Raw genomic sequence first — 16,298 nt, 5'->3', positions numbered from 1 at the left:
AGACTGTCCCTCATTTATTTACTTGAATGGGAAACATAATTTTCTTGACTTTTTCCAGAGGTCAAAGGTTGCATTGGCACAATTATTAGCAAAACAGCTGATATGATTGGTCAAAAGACCAATTAGTGAAAAAGATCAGAATTGGGCTCCCTGTGTCAATCAAATCAAATCAAATTGTATTTGTCACATGCGCCGAATACAACATGTGTAGACATTACAGTGAAATGCTTACTTACAAGCCCTTAACCAACAATGCAGTTTTAAGAAAAATACATGTTAAGTAAAAAATAGATAAGTAAAAAAAAAAAATGAAGAAGAAAAAAATAAATAAATTAAAGAGCAGCAGTAAAATAACAGTAGCGAGGATACAGTGGGGGAAAAAAAGCATTTAGTCAGCCACCGATTGTGCAAGTTCTCCCACTTAAAAAGATGAGAGAGGCCTGTAATTTTCATCATAGGTACACGTCATCTATGACAGACAAAATGAGAATTTTTTTTCCAGAAAATCACTTTGTAGGATTTTTAATGAATTTATTTGCAAATTATGGTGGAAAATAAGTATTTGGTCAATAACAAAAGTTTCTCAATACTTTGTTATATACCTTTTGTTGGCAATGACACAGGTCAAACGTTTTCTGTAAGTCTTCACAAGGTTTTCACACACTGTTGCTGGTATTTTGGCCCATTCCTCCATGCAGATCTCCTCTAGAGCAGTGATGTTTTGGGGCTGTCGCTGGGCAACACGGACTTTCAACTCCCTCCAAAGATTTTCTATGGGGTTGAGATCTGGAGACTGGCTAGGCCACTCCAGGACCTTGAAATGCTTCTTACGAAGCCACTCATTCGTTGCCCGGGCGGTGTGTTTGGGATCATTGTCATGCTGAAAGACCCAGCCACGTTTCATCTTCAATGCCCTTGCTGATGGAAGGAGGTTTTCACTCAAAATCTCACGATACATGGCCCCATTCATTCTTTCCTTTACACGGATCAGTCGTCCTGGTCCCTTTGCAGAAAAACAGCCCCAAAGCATGATGTTTCCACCCCCATGCTTCACAGTAGGTATGGTGTTCTTTGGATGCAACTCAGCATTCTTTGTCCTCCAAACACGACGAGTTGAGTTTTTACCAATAAGTTCTATTTTGGTTTCCATATGACATTCTCCCAATCCTCTTCTGGATCATCCAAATGCACTCTAGCAAACTTCAGACGGGCCTGGACATGTACTGGCTTAAGCAGGGGGACACGTCTGGCACTGCAGGATTTGAGTCCCTGGCGGCATAGTGTGTTACTGATGGTAGGCTTTGTTACTTTGGTCCCAGCTCTCTGCAGGTCATTCACTAGGTCCCCCCGTGTGGTTCTGGGATTTTTGCTCACCGTTCTTGTGATCATTTTGACCCCACGGGGTGAGATCTTGCATGGAGCCCCAGATCGAGGGAGATTATCAGTGGTCTTGTATGTCTTCCATTTCCTAATAATTGCTCCCACAGTTGATTTCTTCAAACCAAGCTGCTTACCTATTGCAGATTCAGTCTTCCAAGCCTGGTGCAGGTCTACAATTTTGTTTCTGGTGTCCTTTGACAGCTCTTTGGTCTTGGCCATAGTGGAGTTTGGAGTGTAACTGTTTGAGGTTGTGGACAGGTGTCTTTTATACTGATAACAAGTTCAAACAGGTGCCATTAATACAGGTAACGAGTGGAGAACAGAGGAGCCTCTTAAAGAAGAAGTTACAGGTCTGTGAGAGCCAGAAATCTTGCCTGTTTGTAGGTGACCAAATACTTATTTGGGACAATGCAAATAGTCCGGGTAGCCATTTGATTAGCTGTTCAGGAGTCTTATGGCTTGGGGTTAGAAGCTGTTAAGAAGCCTTTTGGACCTAGACTTGGCGCTCCGGTACCGCTTGCTGTGCGGTAGCAGAGAGAACAGTCTATGACTAGGGTGGCTTGAGTCTTTGGCAATTTTTAGGGCCTTCCTCTGACACCACCTGGTATAGAGGTTCTGGATGGCAGGAAGCTTGGCCCCAGTGATGTACTGGGCCATACGCACTACCCTCTGTATTGCCTTGCGGTCGGAGGCAGAGCAGTTGCCATACCAGGCGGTGATGCAACCAGTCAGGATGCTCTCGATGGTGCAGCTGTATAACTTTTTGAGGATCTGAGGACCCATGCCAAATCTTTTCAGTCTCCTGAGGGGGAATAGGCTTTGTCGTGCCCTCTTCAAGACTGTCTTGGTGTGTTTGGACCATGATAGTTTGTTGGTGATGTGGACACCAAGGAACTTGAAGCTCTCAACCTGCTCCACTACAGCCCTGTCGATGAGAATGGGGGCGTGCTTGGTCCTCCTTTTCCTGTAGTCCACAATCATGTCCTTTGTCATGATCACGTTGAGGGAGAGGTATATATCCTTAGTTAGTTGAATCTAGCCATCTGCAGGGTTGTGGGTACGATTCCCGCGGGGGACCAGTATGAAAAAAGTAATAAAATGTATGCACTCACTACTGTAAGTCTTTCTGGATAAGAGCCTCTGCTAAATGACTAAAATGTCAATGTAAAATTCCAGAGGTCTGTCTACTCCACACTAAGTAGAATCTAAGGCAAAGTTAAACCTCTGCTACCATCTTGTGGCATGAATGAATTATTTAAGCCAAGCACATATTTTTCTGCGCTATCAATGTTTCCTTGACACCTTTGTGTGACCCTAAAATACTATCTTGCACACTTTCATGGTGTGTCCTAGAATAATTGTTTTTATGTAATATTAATTCAAATATACCACAAATGCTATAAACCCACCACAAACCTGAAAAACACTGAGAAGATAATGTGAGACACGGCAGTAATGTAGGGATATAACTAAAATACCAGCAGAAGGGGACAACTTGATTGTTTCATTCGACTTAATGCACCTTAACTTGTACACAGTACTATATGTTGTCCTATAGTAAAAAGGAATACCCAATTTTTAAGTAAAAAATACTTTATTTTGACATTGTTTGGGTTGAGGGGTGAACAAATATGCGTGGAAAAAAGTATTTAAAAAGGTATCCGTTTAAATAAAAATCAAATATGGACATCTTAATAAAAAAATGTGTTTTTATCAATCTATATTTTGATTGGTGGTGGGTGACAAGTTATTTGGAGGAAATGTAAATATTGAGTATAGACAATGTTTAATATTAATATAATAATATGCCATTTAGCAGACACTTTTATCCAAAGCGACTTACAGTCATGCGTGCATACATTTTTACGTATGGGTGGTCCCGGGGATCGAACCCACTACTCTGGCGTTACAAGCGCCATGCTCTACCAATTGAGCTACAGAGGACCACTTACATAAGCAATAAGATGTTATGAATGAGCACTCACTATTCCACTTCTCCACTTTCTATTAACTAGGCCCTTGTAATATAATTTCAAAACATTTGTATAACATATTGCATAGCAAACCATAATCAAAAGATGAATCATAGTGACTTGCCAAATCCACATCTATATAAAAACCTAGATGGATATCTAGATAAGACCAACATAAAATACAGCCAATTCATAGAAAAAAAGAAAAGGAGAATTAGTAACCCTAACCTATAGCACATGTATTGATGAATACCTTTAAGAAACAATGAATACCTATAAGAAAAAGTCCTCTGTCAAATTCGTTAACAATTTATTAAAAGGACACCAACATAAGGGCTTCATAACCTACATACAACACAATCATAAGCAGTAGCAAGTTGATATTCCCTTTGTGTCACAGAAATGTGCACTTATACTGCAGATTTCAACTTGCCGTTGTTGACATCAGCATTTACGAAACGCTCATGTGCTCATGAATGCATTAAGTATAGGTTATAAATAACTATTTTTTACTATTTTTTTTTAGGTACCCTTCGAATAAAGGGATACCTCAAATTGTTTCTCACTGCAAATACACAGGAGCACCTGGTTGTGTGTGCTGCCTGACATGACCACTGGGAGGCGATATATAGGCGTAGTGGGCTCATTTAGAAGTGGTAGGGGGTGTGGGTGACCCAGTTGGATATCTGGTCTTTGGTGCGCTTGGCTGAACTGTGGCTGGTGAAGAGAGATTTGTAGGTCTCCGACTTCTCTTCCATGGTCTGGATGGACCTCTTGCTCCCGGATCACCTTGGAGGAGCTGGACCAACCAGAGGGCCCAGGGACTGCTACGGGGAGAAGACAAAATGACCAATAATGACAATTGTGTAGCATAAAATAGAATACTTTGTCACTTTTGTGAGAAACAGAAATTGGTCTCCTGTCTATCTCAACGCCTTCAAATATATATACACACACACACACACACACACACACACACACACACACACACACACACACACACACACACACACACACACACAGGGATCCGGTCCAGGCTCTGGATGGAGAGCACTTTAGGGGTTAAGAGCCTTGCTCAAGGGCACAGTGGCAGTTATAGGGTTAAGACATCATGCTGCTGAGTTATGAACTGTAAGGTGAGTATACTGTCAGAAAGGCAATACAAATGAGTGCAAGCTACACACTATTGTTAACTGCATTGGATGATTGTTTGTTCAAAGTGTTAATGTGTTTGTGTTTCTCCCTAGTCAAATAAACCACAAATAAACACCTGGCTGGCTGCTGTCGTCGCCATTTTCTGTTGAAGTTTTTCCCTCTGCAAAAACGGTTTCAGTGGAGTCTGGATTTTCTATATAGGAACAAAGAACGTGAACAAGTAATACATCGAAAGTTTTAATATAAAAATCCATCACTCATCTATCCTCAATTTCATGCAGTTTTACTCTGGTATTTTGGAGAGCGAGGTAGAGAAAACATTACATGAACCTCCCGTCTGTGTCTGAAGAATGGCAGAATCTTTGACTATCAACAGTGGCACATTGTGTGAATATCTACACTGGAGTTGCTTACCAACATATACTTTTTCTGAGTGGCTTAATTACAGTTTTGACTTAAATTGGCTTGAAAATCTATGGAAAGACTTGAAAATGGCTTTCAACAATGATCAACAACCAACCTGACAGAGCTTGAAGAATGTAAAAAAGAATAATGGGCAAATATTTACAAATCCAGGTGTGCAAAGCTCTTAGAAACATACCCCAAAAGACTCACAGCTGTAATCGCTGCCAAAGGTGTTTCTGACATGTATTGTCCCAGTGGGGTGAATACTTAAGGGGTATTGTGTGTAGGCCAGTGACACAAAATCTCAATTTAATTCATTTGGAGTTCAGGCAGTAACACAACAAAATGTGGAAAAGTCAAGGGGTGTGAATAGTTTCTGAAGGCACAGTAACTATCTGTTACGTTCCCCAGCAAGAAAACCAAATAATGCCACTCAAACAGAAGGGGAACTAACAAAGAGTCACTGACAACAACAAAAACTAAACAGTTGGGGTTTTAGGAGGGGTTCTGAAAGACACTCATGGGCGTGTCCACTGGAAGTTGACTTGCAACAACAACTGGAACCTAAAAGACACCCACCATGAGCGCCCACTACATTTGCCCAAGAAGAGGCAAACAAAATAAAAACCTATTCCAAACTTAAAAACAGGAAGCAGACCATAAAGTGGAGCAAAATTAAAACAGGGAAGATCAGATAAAGGCTTGTTTGTCTAGAAATCCAAATAGGGAGAGCCAACTAAAAGGTGTTAACCCTCCACATCTATCAAGACAACTAAAGGAGTTAACCCTCCACATCTATCAAGACAACTAAAGGTGTTAACCCTCCACATCTATCAAGACAACTAAAGGTGTTAACCCTCCACATCTATCAAGACAACTAAAGGAGTTAACCCTCCACATCTATCAAGACAACTAAAGGAGTTAACCCTCCACATCTATCAAGACAACTAAAGGAGTTAACCCTCCACATCTATCAAGACAACTAAAGGAGTTAACCCTCCACATCTATCAAGACAACTAAAGGAGTTAACCCTCCACATCTTTCAAGACAACTAAAGGAGTTAACCCTCCACATCTATCAAGACAACTAAAGGAGCTAACCCTCCACATCTATCAAGACAAGTAAAGGTGTTAACCCTCCACATCTATCAAGACAACTAAAGGTGTTAAACCTCCCAATCTATCAAGAAAACTAAAGGTGTTAACCCTCCACATCTATCAAGACAACTAAAGGTTTTAACCCTCCACATCTATCAAGATAACTAAAGGAGTTAACCCTCCACATCTATCAAGACAACTAAAGGAGTTAACCCTCCACATCTATCAAGACAACTAAAGGAGTTAACCCTCCACATCTATCAAGACAACTAAAGGTGTTAACCCTCCACATCTATCAAGACAACTAAAGGAGTTAACCCTCCACATCTATCAAGACAACTAAAGGAGTTAACCCTCCACATCTATCAAGACAACTAAAGGAGTTAACCCTCCACATCTATCAAGACAAGTAAAGGAGTTAACCCTCCACATCTATCAAGACAACTAAAGGTGTTAACCCTCCACATATATCAAGACAACTAAAGGAGTTAACCCTCCACATCTATCAAGACAACTAAAGGAGTTAACCCTCCACATCTATCAAGACAACTAAAGGAGTTAACCCTCCACATCTATCAAGACAAGTAAAGGAGTTAACCCTCCACATCTACCAAGACAACTAAAGAAGTTAACCGTCCACATCTATCAAGACAACTAAAGGAGTTAACCATCCACATCTCTCAAGACAACTAAAGGAGTTAACCCTCCACATCTATCAAGACAACTAAAGGAGTTAACCCTCCACATCTATCAAGACAACTAAAGGAGTTAACCCTCCACATCTATCAAGACAACTAAAGGTGTTAACCCTCCACATCTATCAAGACAACTAAAGGAGTTAACCCTCCACATCTATCAAGACAACTAAAGGTGTTAACCCTCCACATCTATCAAGACAACTAAAGGAGTTCACCCTCCACATCTCTCAAGACAACTAAAGGAGTTAACCCTCCACATCTATCAAGACAACTAAAGGAGTTAACCCTCCACATCTATCAAGACAACTAAAGGAGTTAACCCTCCACATCTATCAAGACAACTAAAGGAGTTAACCCTCCACATCTATCAAGACAACTAAAGGAGTTAACCCTCCACATCTATCAAGACAACTAAAGGAGTTAACCCTCCACATCTTTCAAGACAACTAAAGGAGTTAACCCTCCACATCTATCAAGACAAGTAAAGGAGCTAACCCTCCACATCTATCAAGACAAGTAAAGGTGTTAACCCTCCACATCTATCAAGACAACTAAAGGTGTTAAACCTCCCAATCTATCAAGAAAACTAAAGGTGTTAACCCTCCACATCTATCAAGACAACTAAAGGTTTTAACCCTCCACATCTATCAAGATAACTAAAGGAGTTAACCCTCCACATCTATCAAGACAACTAAAGGAGTTAACCCTCCACATCTATCAAGACAACTAAAGGAGTTAACCCTCCACATCTATCAAGACAACTAAAGGTGTTAACCCTCCACATCTATCAAGATAACTAAAGGAGTTAACCCTCCACATCTATCAAGACAACTAAAGGAGTTAACCCTCCACATCTATCAAGACAACTAAAGGAGTTAACCCTCCACATCTATCAAGACAAGTAAAGGAGTTAACCCTCCACATCTATCAAGACAACTAAAGGTGTTAACCCTCCACATATATCAAGACAACTAAAGGAGTTAACCCTCCACATCTATCAAGACAACTAAAGGAGTTAACCCTCCACATCTATCAAGACAACTAAAGGAGTTAACCCTCCACATCTATCAAGACAACTAAAGGAGTTAACCCTCCACATCTATCAAGACAAGTAAAGGAGTTAACCCTCCACATCTACCAAGACAACTAAAGAAGTTAACCCTCCACATCTATCAAGACAACTAAAGGAGTTAACCATCCACATCTCTCAAGACAACTAAAGGAGTTAACCCTCCACATCTATCAAGACAACTAAAGGTGTTAACCCTCCACATCTCTCAAGACAACTAAAGGAGTTAACCCTCCACATCTATCAAGACAACTAAAGGTGTTAACCCTCCACATCTCTCAAGACAACTAAAGGAGTTAACCCTCCACATCTATCAAGACAACTAAAGGAGTTAACCCTCCACATCTATCAAGACAACTAAAGGTGTTAACCCTCCACATCTATCAAGACAACTAAAGGAATTAACCCTCCACATCTATCAAGACAACTAAAGGTGTTAACCCTCCACATCTTTCAAGACAACTAAAGGAGTTCACCCTCCACATCTCTCAAGACAACTAAAGGAGTTAACCCTCCACATCTATCAAGACAACTAAAGGAGTTAACCCTCCACATCTATCAAGACAACTAAAGTTGTTGACCCTCCATCTCTCAAGACAACTAAAGGAGTTAACCCTCCACATCTCTCAAGACAACTAAAGGTGTTAACCCTCCACATCTCTCAAGACAACTAAAGGAGTTAACCCTCCACATCTATCAAGACAACTAAAGGTGTTAACCCTCCACATCTTTCAAGACAACTAAAGGTTTTAACCCTCCACATCTATCAAGATAACTAAAGGAGTTAACCCTCCACATCTATCAAGACAACTAAAGGAGTTAACCCTCCACATCTATCAAGACAACTAAAGGAGTTAACCCTCCACATCTATCAAGACAACTAAAGGTGTTAACCCTCCACATCTATCAAGACAACTAAAGGAGTTAACCCTCCACATCTATCAAGACAACTAAAGGAGTTAACCCTCCACATCTATCAAGACAACTAAAGGAGTTAACCCTCCACATCTATCAAGACAAGTAAAGGAGTTAACCCTCCACATCTATCAAGACAACTAAAGGTGTTAACCCTCCACATATATCAAGACAACTAAAGGAGTTAACCCTCCACATCTATCAAGACAACTAAAGGAGTTAACCCTCCACATCTATCAAGACAACTAAAGGAGTTAACCCTCCACATCTATCAAGACAACTAAAGGAGTTAACCCTCCACATCTATCAAGACAAGTAAAGGAGTTAACCCTCCACATCTACCAAGACAACTAAAGAAGTTAACCCTCCACATCTATCAAGACAACTAAAGGAGTTAACCATCCACATCTCTCAAGACAACTAAAGGAGTTAACCCTCCACATCTATCAAGACAACTAAAGGTGTTAACCCTCCACATCTCTCAAGACAACTAAAGGAGTTAACCCTCCACATCTATCAAGACAACTAAAGGTGTTAACCCTCCACATCTCTCAAGACAACTAAAGGAGTTAACCCTCCACATCTATCAAGACAACTAAAGGAGTTAACCCTCCACATCTATCAAGACAACTAAAGGTGTTAACCCTCCACATCTATCAAGACAACTAAAGGAATTAACCCTCCACATCTATCAAGACAACTAAAGGTGTTAACCCTCCACATCTTTCAAGACAACTAAAGGAGTTCACCCTCCACATCTCTCAAGACAACTAAAGGAGTTAACCCTCCACATCTATCAAGACAACTAAAGGAGTTAACCCTCCACATCTATCAAGACAACTAAAGTTGTTGACCCTCCATCTCTCAAGACAACTAAAGGAGTTAACCCTCCACATCTCTCAAGACAACTAAAGGTGTTAACCCTCCACATCTCTCAAGACAACTAAAGGAGTTAACCCTCCACATCTATCAAGACAACTAAAGGTGTTAACCCTCCACATCTTTCAAGACAACTAAAGGAGTTCACCCTCCACATCTCTCAAGACAACTAAAGGAGTTAACCCTCCACATCTATCAAGACAACTAAAGGAGTTAACCCTCCACATCTATCAAGACAACTAAAGGAGTTAACCCTCCACATCTATCAAGACAACTAAAGGTGTTAACCCTCCACATCTATCAAGACAACTAAAGGAGTTAACCCTCCACATCTATCAAGACAACTAAAGGAGTTAACCCTCCACATCTCTCAAGACAACTGGAGCACTGGGCCAGCCACTATTAAATAGCACCTGGGCCACAGGTGAAACACCTTCACACTAACGAGATGGCAGCCAGCACAGGGGTAACACATACTGACTAACGAGGTGAAACCAATCGGTGCGCCCTACGTGCTAACATGCTAAAGTCCTCAAAAAAACATAAAAGGAAAAACCAAAACCTGTAACACTATCACAAATCAAATCACATTTTATTTGTCACATACACGTGTTTAGCAGATGTTATTGCGGGTGTAGCAAAATGCTTGTGCTTCTAGCTCCGACAGTGCAGTAATATCTAACAAGTAATATCTAACAATTTCACAACATATACCCAATACACACAATCTAAGTAAGGAATGGAATTAAGAATATATACATATATGGACAAGCAATGACAGAGCGGCATGGACTAAGATACAGTAGAATATTATAGAATACAGTATATACATTTGAGATGAGATATGTAAACATTATTAAAGTGACTAGTGTTCAATTCTTAAAGTGGCCAGTGATTTCTAGTCTATGCCTATAGGCAGCAGCCCAATATGTGCTAGTGGTGGCTATTTAACAGTCTGATGGCCTTGAGATAGAAGCTGTGTAATGATCATCCTGTATAATCAGCTTCTTTATATGCCACACCTGTCAGGTGGTTGGATTATCTTGGCAAAGGAGAAATGCTCAAAAACAGGGATATAAACACATTTGTGCCCAAAAGTTTAGAGAAATAAGCTTTTTGTGCATATGTAAAATTTCTAGGATCATTTATTTCAGCTCATGAAACCAACACTTTACATGTTGCGTTAATATTTTTGATCAGTGTATTTCTTTATCTTAATTGTTTTGCACTGAATCCCTTGCTGGCTCTATGCACACTCACACATACTACACTGACACTCAAACACACACACACACTTTACATACGCTGCTGCTACACTGTTTATTATATATCCTGATTTCCTGGTCACTTTTACCCCTACCTACACATACATACTGTTACCTCGACTACCCCGTACTCCTGCACATTGACTCGGTACTGGTACTCCTTGTATATAGCCTCATTACTACCCCATACCCCTGCACATTGAGTCAGTACTGGTACTCCTTGTATATAGCCTCATTACTATCCCGTACCCCTGCACATTGAGTCAGTACTGGTACTCCTTGTATAAAGCCTCATTATAGATTTTTTGTTAATATTGCCTTTTTTATTCAGCAAATATTTGTCTTACTTTTAAACTCTGCACTTTTTGGAATGGGCTCGTAAGTAAGCATTTCACTGATAAATCTACACCTGTTGTATTCGGCGTACGTGACCAATACAATGTCCACATGGCCCTAATCATAACATTGCACATTTTAGTTTTTAGATTAATAACATAACGATAAGCTACTCACTATTATATGTTTAGCTCGGTTTGACTGCCTGTGGTCTAACTAAGGTTATACACACACAGTTTCTTCCATAGGGCTCTAGTCAAAACTAGAAAACCATATCGGCAATAGGGTGCCCTTTGGAACACAACCCAAGTCTACATAATACAATGTCATGTGTTCTATAACGCAAACAAAAGCAGACAAAAGCAAAACTGTCATTCATTCAGCAAACTGGTTGCACCAATTTCTGTGTGAGTGTGTATAAAGCAAAAATATGATATATGTCAAGCGTCCTCCTGTCACGCCCTGGCTCTGGGGACTCTTGTATGTTGAGCCAGGGTGTTAGTTTCTTTGTGTAGTGTGTATGTTTCGTTTTCTATGTTCTGTTCTAGGTTATGTGTTTCTATGTTGGCCGGGGTGGTTCTCAATCAGAGGCAACGAGAATCAGCTGTTGCTTGTTGTCTCTGATTGGGAACCATACTTAGGCAGCCTGTTGTGCACTTGTGTTTTGTGGGATCTTGTTCCGTGTTGGTTTGTGTTCTTAACCGAGGACTTCACGTTTCGTTTGGTTGTTTTGTATCGTGTTGCCAGTACACTATTAAAAAGATGTACGCATATCACGCTGCGCCTTGGTCCAATCATTATGACAATCGTGACACCTCCACACTTCCTACCTTGTGACTGTGATGGCTTGGAAACAGTCTCAGCAAATTTGCTCTTCTTCGATAAAAAAACAAAAAAAACATCAATTTTACCGTAAATTCCAGGCAACTGACATAACCAGTAAGTGGAGAATCCTAACTTCCACCTATAGTGAGTCAAATCTTCACTTTGACATCAATGCATCATGCAAGCATCATGACTAGGGGGAAATTTGACTTAAAGGGATAGTTCAGCCAAATTACAAAAGTACATGTTGGTTTCCTTACCCTGTAAACAAGATGTGTCAGACTCATTCTGCGGACGGCCAAGTGTCTGTGGGTTTTCACTCCACCCTTGTACTTCATTGATTAATTAAGTTCACTAATTAGTAAGGAACTCCCCTCACCTGGTTGTCTAGGTTTGAATTGAAAGGAAATCCCAGAAACCCACAAACACTTGGGCCCTCCGCGGAATGATTTTTGACACCCCTGCTGTAAACAGTCTATGGACAAGGTTTCAAATGCTAACTTTTTAGCATTTGTGACACAAATCCATTGCAAGTCAATGCGACCTATATTTCAATTTTTGCGCTTCATGTCCAAATCATCCTAAAGTATCTTAAAATTGATTGTATAACTCAATTAAGTTTCTTATAGATGATTTGGACATGAAGCATGAAAATGCTAATATAGGTACCATTCTTGCATTGGAATTGTACCCAAAATGCTAAAAAGTTGTCACGATCGTCGTATACAGAGGAGGACCAAGGCGCAGCGTTGCAGGCAAACATACTCTTTATTAGAGACACGATCAAAAACAACAAAACGTTAACGTGACAGTTCACGGTCTAACACAAACAGACTAGAAACAAGATCCCACAACATTTGTGGGCAAATAGCCTCTATAAATATGGCTCCCAATCAGAGACAACCAGCCACAGCTGACACTCGTTGCCTCTGATTGGGAACCACTCTGGCCAACACAGAAATACAACCTATAGAATATCCACACCCTGGCTCAACATATAGAGTCCCAGAGCCAGGGTGTGACAGTACCCCCCCCTAAAGGCGCGGACTGCGACGGCGCCTAACGTACACACACCAGGGGAGGGCTGGGTGGGCATTCCTCCTCGGAGGCGGTTCCGGCTCCGGGCTTGACCACCACCCTTCCACCATCCCCCCGTGGCGCCCCTGGTCCGGTCTGGCCCCGCTGGCTGGAGCTGGACCGGACATCGTAGAAGCGGACCGCTTTGGCTCCGGTGTGGAGCAGCTGACCGGTACCTTACCAGGCACCGGTGACCCAGGCACGGGTTGTGCTGGACTGACGACGCGCACCCCTGGCTTGGTGCGTGGAGTAGGAACGGGCCGGACCGGGCTGACGATGCGCACCCCTGGCTTGGTGCGTGGAGTAGGAACGGGCCGGGCCGGGCTGACGATGCGCACCCCTGGCTTGGTGCGTGGAGTAGGAACGGGCCGGACCGGGCTGACGATGCGCACCCCTGGCTTGGTGCGTGGAGTAGGAACGGGCCGGACCGGGCTGACGATGCGCACCCCTGGCTTGGTGCGAGGAGCAGGGACAGGCCGGACCGGGCTGGCGACGCACACCGTAGGCTTGGTGCGTGGAGCAGGGACAGGCCGGACCGGGCTGGCGACGCACACCGTAGGCTTGGTGCGTGGAGCAGGGACAGGCCGGACCGGGCTGTGGAGACGGATAGGAGAACTGGAGTGAAGAGCTGCCACAACCCATCCTGGCTGAATGCCTACCTTCACACACTCTGTGTGAGGCATCAGCACAGGACGTACAGGGCTGTGTACCCGTACTGGCATAACAGCACGTGACACTGGCGCAGGATATCCGGGACCGAGGAGAGGCACTGGAGGCCACGAGCGCTGAGCCGGCACACTCCGTCCTGGCTGCATGCCCACCTTCGCACAACACGTGCGGGGTGCTCGCACAGGACGTACCGGACTATGCCGGACCACTCGTGGCACAGTGCGCAGCTCCGCATACCGCGGAACCTGCCCAGTCTCATGCTGCCATGCCTGAGTACGGGGAGTTGGCTCTGCTCTCCATCCAGGCTCCGCCAACCTGCCTTCTGGCCCCCAAAACCCGGTGGCCTCCTCTCCTGATCTCCCAATTCGCCCTGTGGCAGCCTCCTGCTGCCCAGTCGCCCATGCCGTGTGCCCCCCCCTAAAAAATTATTGGGGGTGCCTCTCGCCTGTCCGACCACGGCCCGGTCGACGCCGCTTCTCCACTCCTGCCTGGGTCTCCCCCTTCATCGCCTTTCGGTACCGGACGGCCTCCTCCTTCGTAATCTGCCCCCAGCCGAGGAGGACATCCACCAGCGTTACCTCCTGCGTGTGTTCCTGGACACGCTGCTTGGTCCTGGTTTGGTGGGATCTTCTGTCACGATCGTCGTATACAGAGGACGACCAAGGCGCAGCGTTGCAGGCAAACATACTCTTTATTAGAGACACGATCAAAAACAACAAAACGATAACGTGACAGTTCACGGTCTAACACAAACAGACTAGAAACAAGATCCCACAACATTTGTGGGCAAATAGCCTCTATAAATATGGCTCCCAATCAGAGACAACCAGCCACAGCTGACACTCGTTGCCTCTGATTGGGAACCACTCTGGCCAACACAGAAATACAACCTATAGAATATCCACACCCTGGCTCAACATATAGAGTCCCAGAGCCAGGGTGTGACAAAAGTTAGCAACCAATATGTAATTTTGTAATTTGGATGAACTATCCCTTTAAGTGGAAGTTAGGATTTCCCCTTAAAATGTTATTTGAAAACTCAAGGAATGCGAACCTTTGTTGCCTTGGCTCTCTTCTCCTCCATTATCTTCCTCAGTTTCTCCACCTCCTCCTTGGTCCCGTTGAGGACGACGAGGTCTTCTTCTTTGAATGGGTCACCACACTACAACAAAGAGCAGGTTTAGTTAAGCCCTGACATTCTTATACATTATTGTTATGGCATACATGCTTTTTAGTATCTTATTTTTAATTCATGAATTTAACACAACGGTGATGGCTTAATGAAAAGCTTCATTTAGGGCTTCTCACCTCACCTACGGTATGTCTATGTTGTGCACAATGTTCAACGCAAATAAACGAGTTAAACATATGAAATACATTTGGTGTACTTCAGAGCCACAACAACAAAGACATGAAGCAAAGGTCATAGTTCAGTCAGTGTACTGCGGATCAATAATACCATCCAAATGTCAGTGGTACATACAGTGGGGAGAACAAGTATTTGATACACTGCTGATTTTGCAGGTTTTCCTACTTACAAAGCATGTAGAGGTCTGTAATTTTTATCATAGGTACACTTCAACTGTGAGAGACGGAATCTAAAACAAAAATCCAGAAAATCACATTGTATGATTTTTAAGTAATTAATTTGCATTTTATTGCATGACATAAGTATTTGATACATCAGAAAAGCAGAACTTAATATTTGGTACAGAAACCTTTGTTTGCAATTACAGAGATCATACATTTCCTGTAGGTCTTGACCAGGTTTGCACACACTGCAGCAGGGATTTTGGCCCACTCCTCCATACAGACCTTCTCCAGATCCTTCAGGTTTCGGGGCTGTCGCTGGGCAATACGGACTTTCAGCTCCCTCCAAAGATTTTCTATTGGGTTCAGGTCTGGAGACTGGCTAGGCCAATCCAGGACCTTGAGATGCTTCTTACGGAGTCACTCCTTAGTTGCCCTGGCTGTGTGTTTCGGGTCGTTGTCATGCTGGAAGACCCAGCCACGACCAATCTTCAATGCTCTTACTGAGGGAAGGAGGTTGTTGGCCAAGATCTCGCGATACATGGCCCCATCCATCCTCCCCTCAATACGGTGCAGTCGTCCTGTCCCCTTTGCAGAAAAGCATCCCCAAAGAATGATGTTTCCACCTCCATGCTTCACGGTTGGGATGGTGCTCTTGGGGTTGTACTCATCCTTCTTCTTCCTCCAAACACGGCGAGTGGAGTTTAGACCAAAAAGCTATATTTTTGTCTCATCAGACCACATGACCTTCTCCCATTCCTCCTCTGGATCATCCAGATGGTCATTGGCAAACTTCAGACGGACCTGGACATGCGCTGGAGGATTTTAATCCATGACGGCGTAGTGTGTTACTAATGGTTTTCTTTGAGACTGTGGTCCCAGCTCTCTTCAGGTCATTGACCAGGTCCTGCCGTGTAGTTCTCGGCTGATCCCTCACCTTCCTCATGATTATTGATGCCCCACGAGGTGAGATCTTGCATGGAGCCCCAGACCGAGGGTGATTTACCATCATCTTGAACTTCTT

General features: G+C 43.0%; 1 protein-coding gene across 3 annotated transcripts in view; it reads right to left on the bottom strand.

Moving 5' to 3' along the window:
* Positions 1 to 3,257: 3,257 nt before the first annotated feature.
* LOC121577981 (replication termination factor 2) overlaps positions 3,258 to 16,298 on the bottom strand; it is a 67,885-nt gene continuing 54,844 nt past the window's right edge. For 2 of the 3 annotated variants that reach the window (XR_006002719.2, XM_041892010.2), the window contains 3 exons: positions 14,799 to 14,906; positions 4,624 to 4,701; positions 3,258 to 4,180 (listed from right to left, as the gene is read on the bottom strand). Coding sequence is in view for 2 of the 3 variants with exons in the window: in XM_041892010.2 (XP_041747944.1) it covers positions 14,837 to 14,906 (70 nt within the window). In the remaining variant the exon portion in view is untranslated. Of the gene's footprint in view, positions 4,181 to 4,623; positions 4,702 to 12,003; positions 12,050 to 14,798; positions 14,907 to 16,298 lie in introns of all 3 variants that reach the window. The other variant, XM_041892011.2, reaches the window with a different exon arrangement.

The sequence above is a fragment of the Coregonus clupeaformis genome, chromosome 12, assembly GCF_020615455.1.
Source record: "Coregonus clupeaformis isolate EN_2021a chromosome 12, ASM2061545v1, whole genome shotgun sequence".
Taxonomy (NCBI): domain Eukaryota; kingdom Metazoa; phylum Chordata; class Actinopteri; order Salmoniformes; family Salmonidae; genus Coregonus; species Coregonus clupeaformis.
The sequence above is the reverse complement of the archived record's forward strand: the minus strand, read 5'-3'. Positions and strand labels throughout refer to the sequence as shown.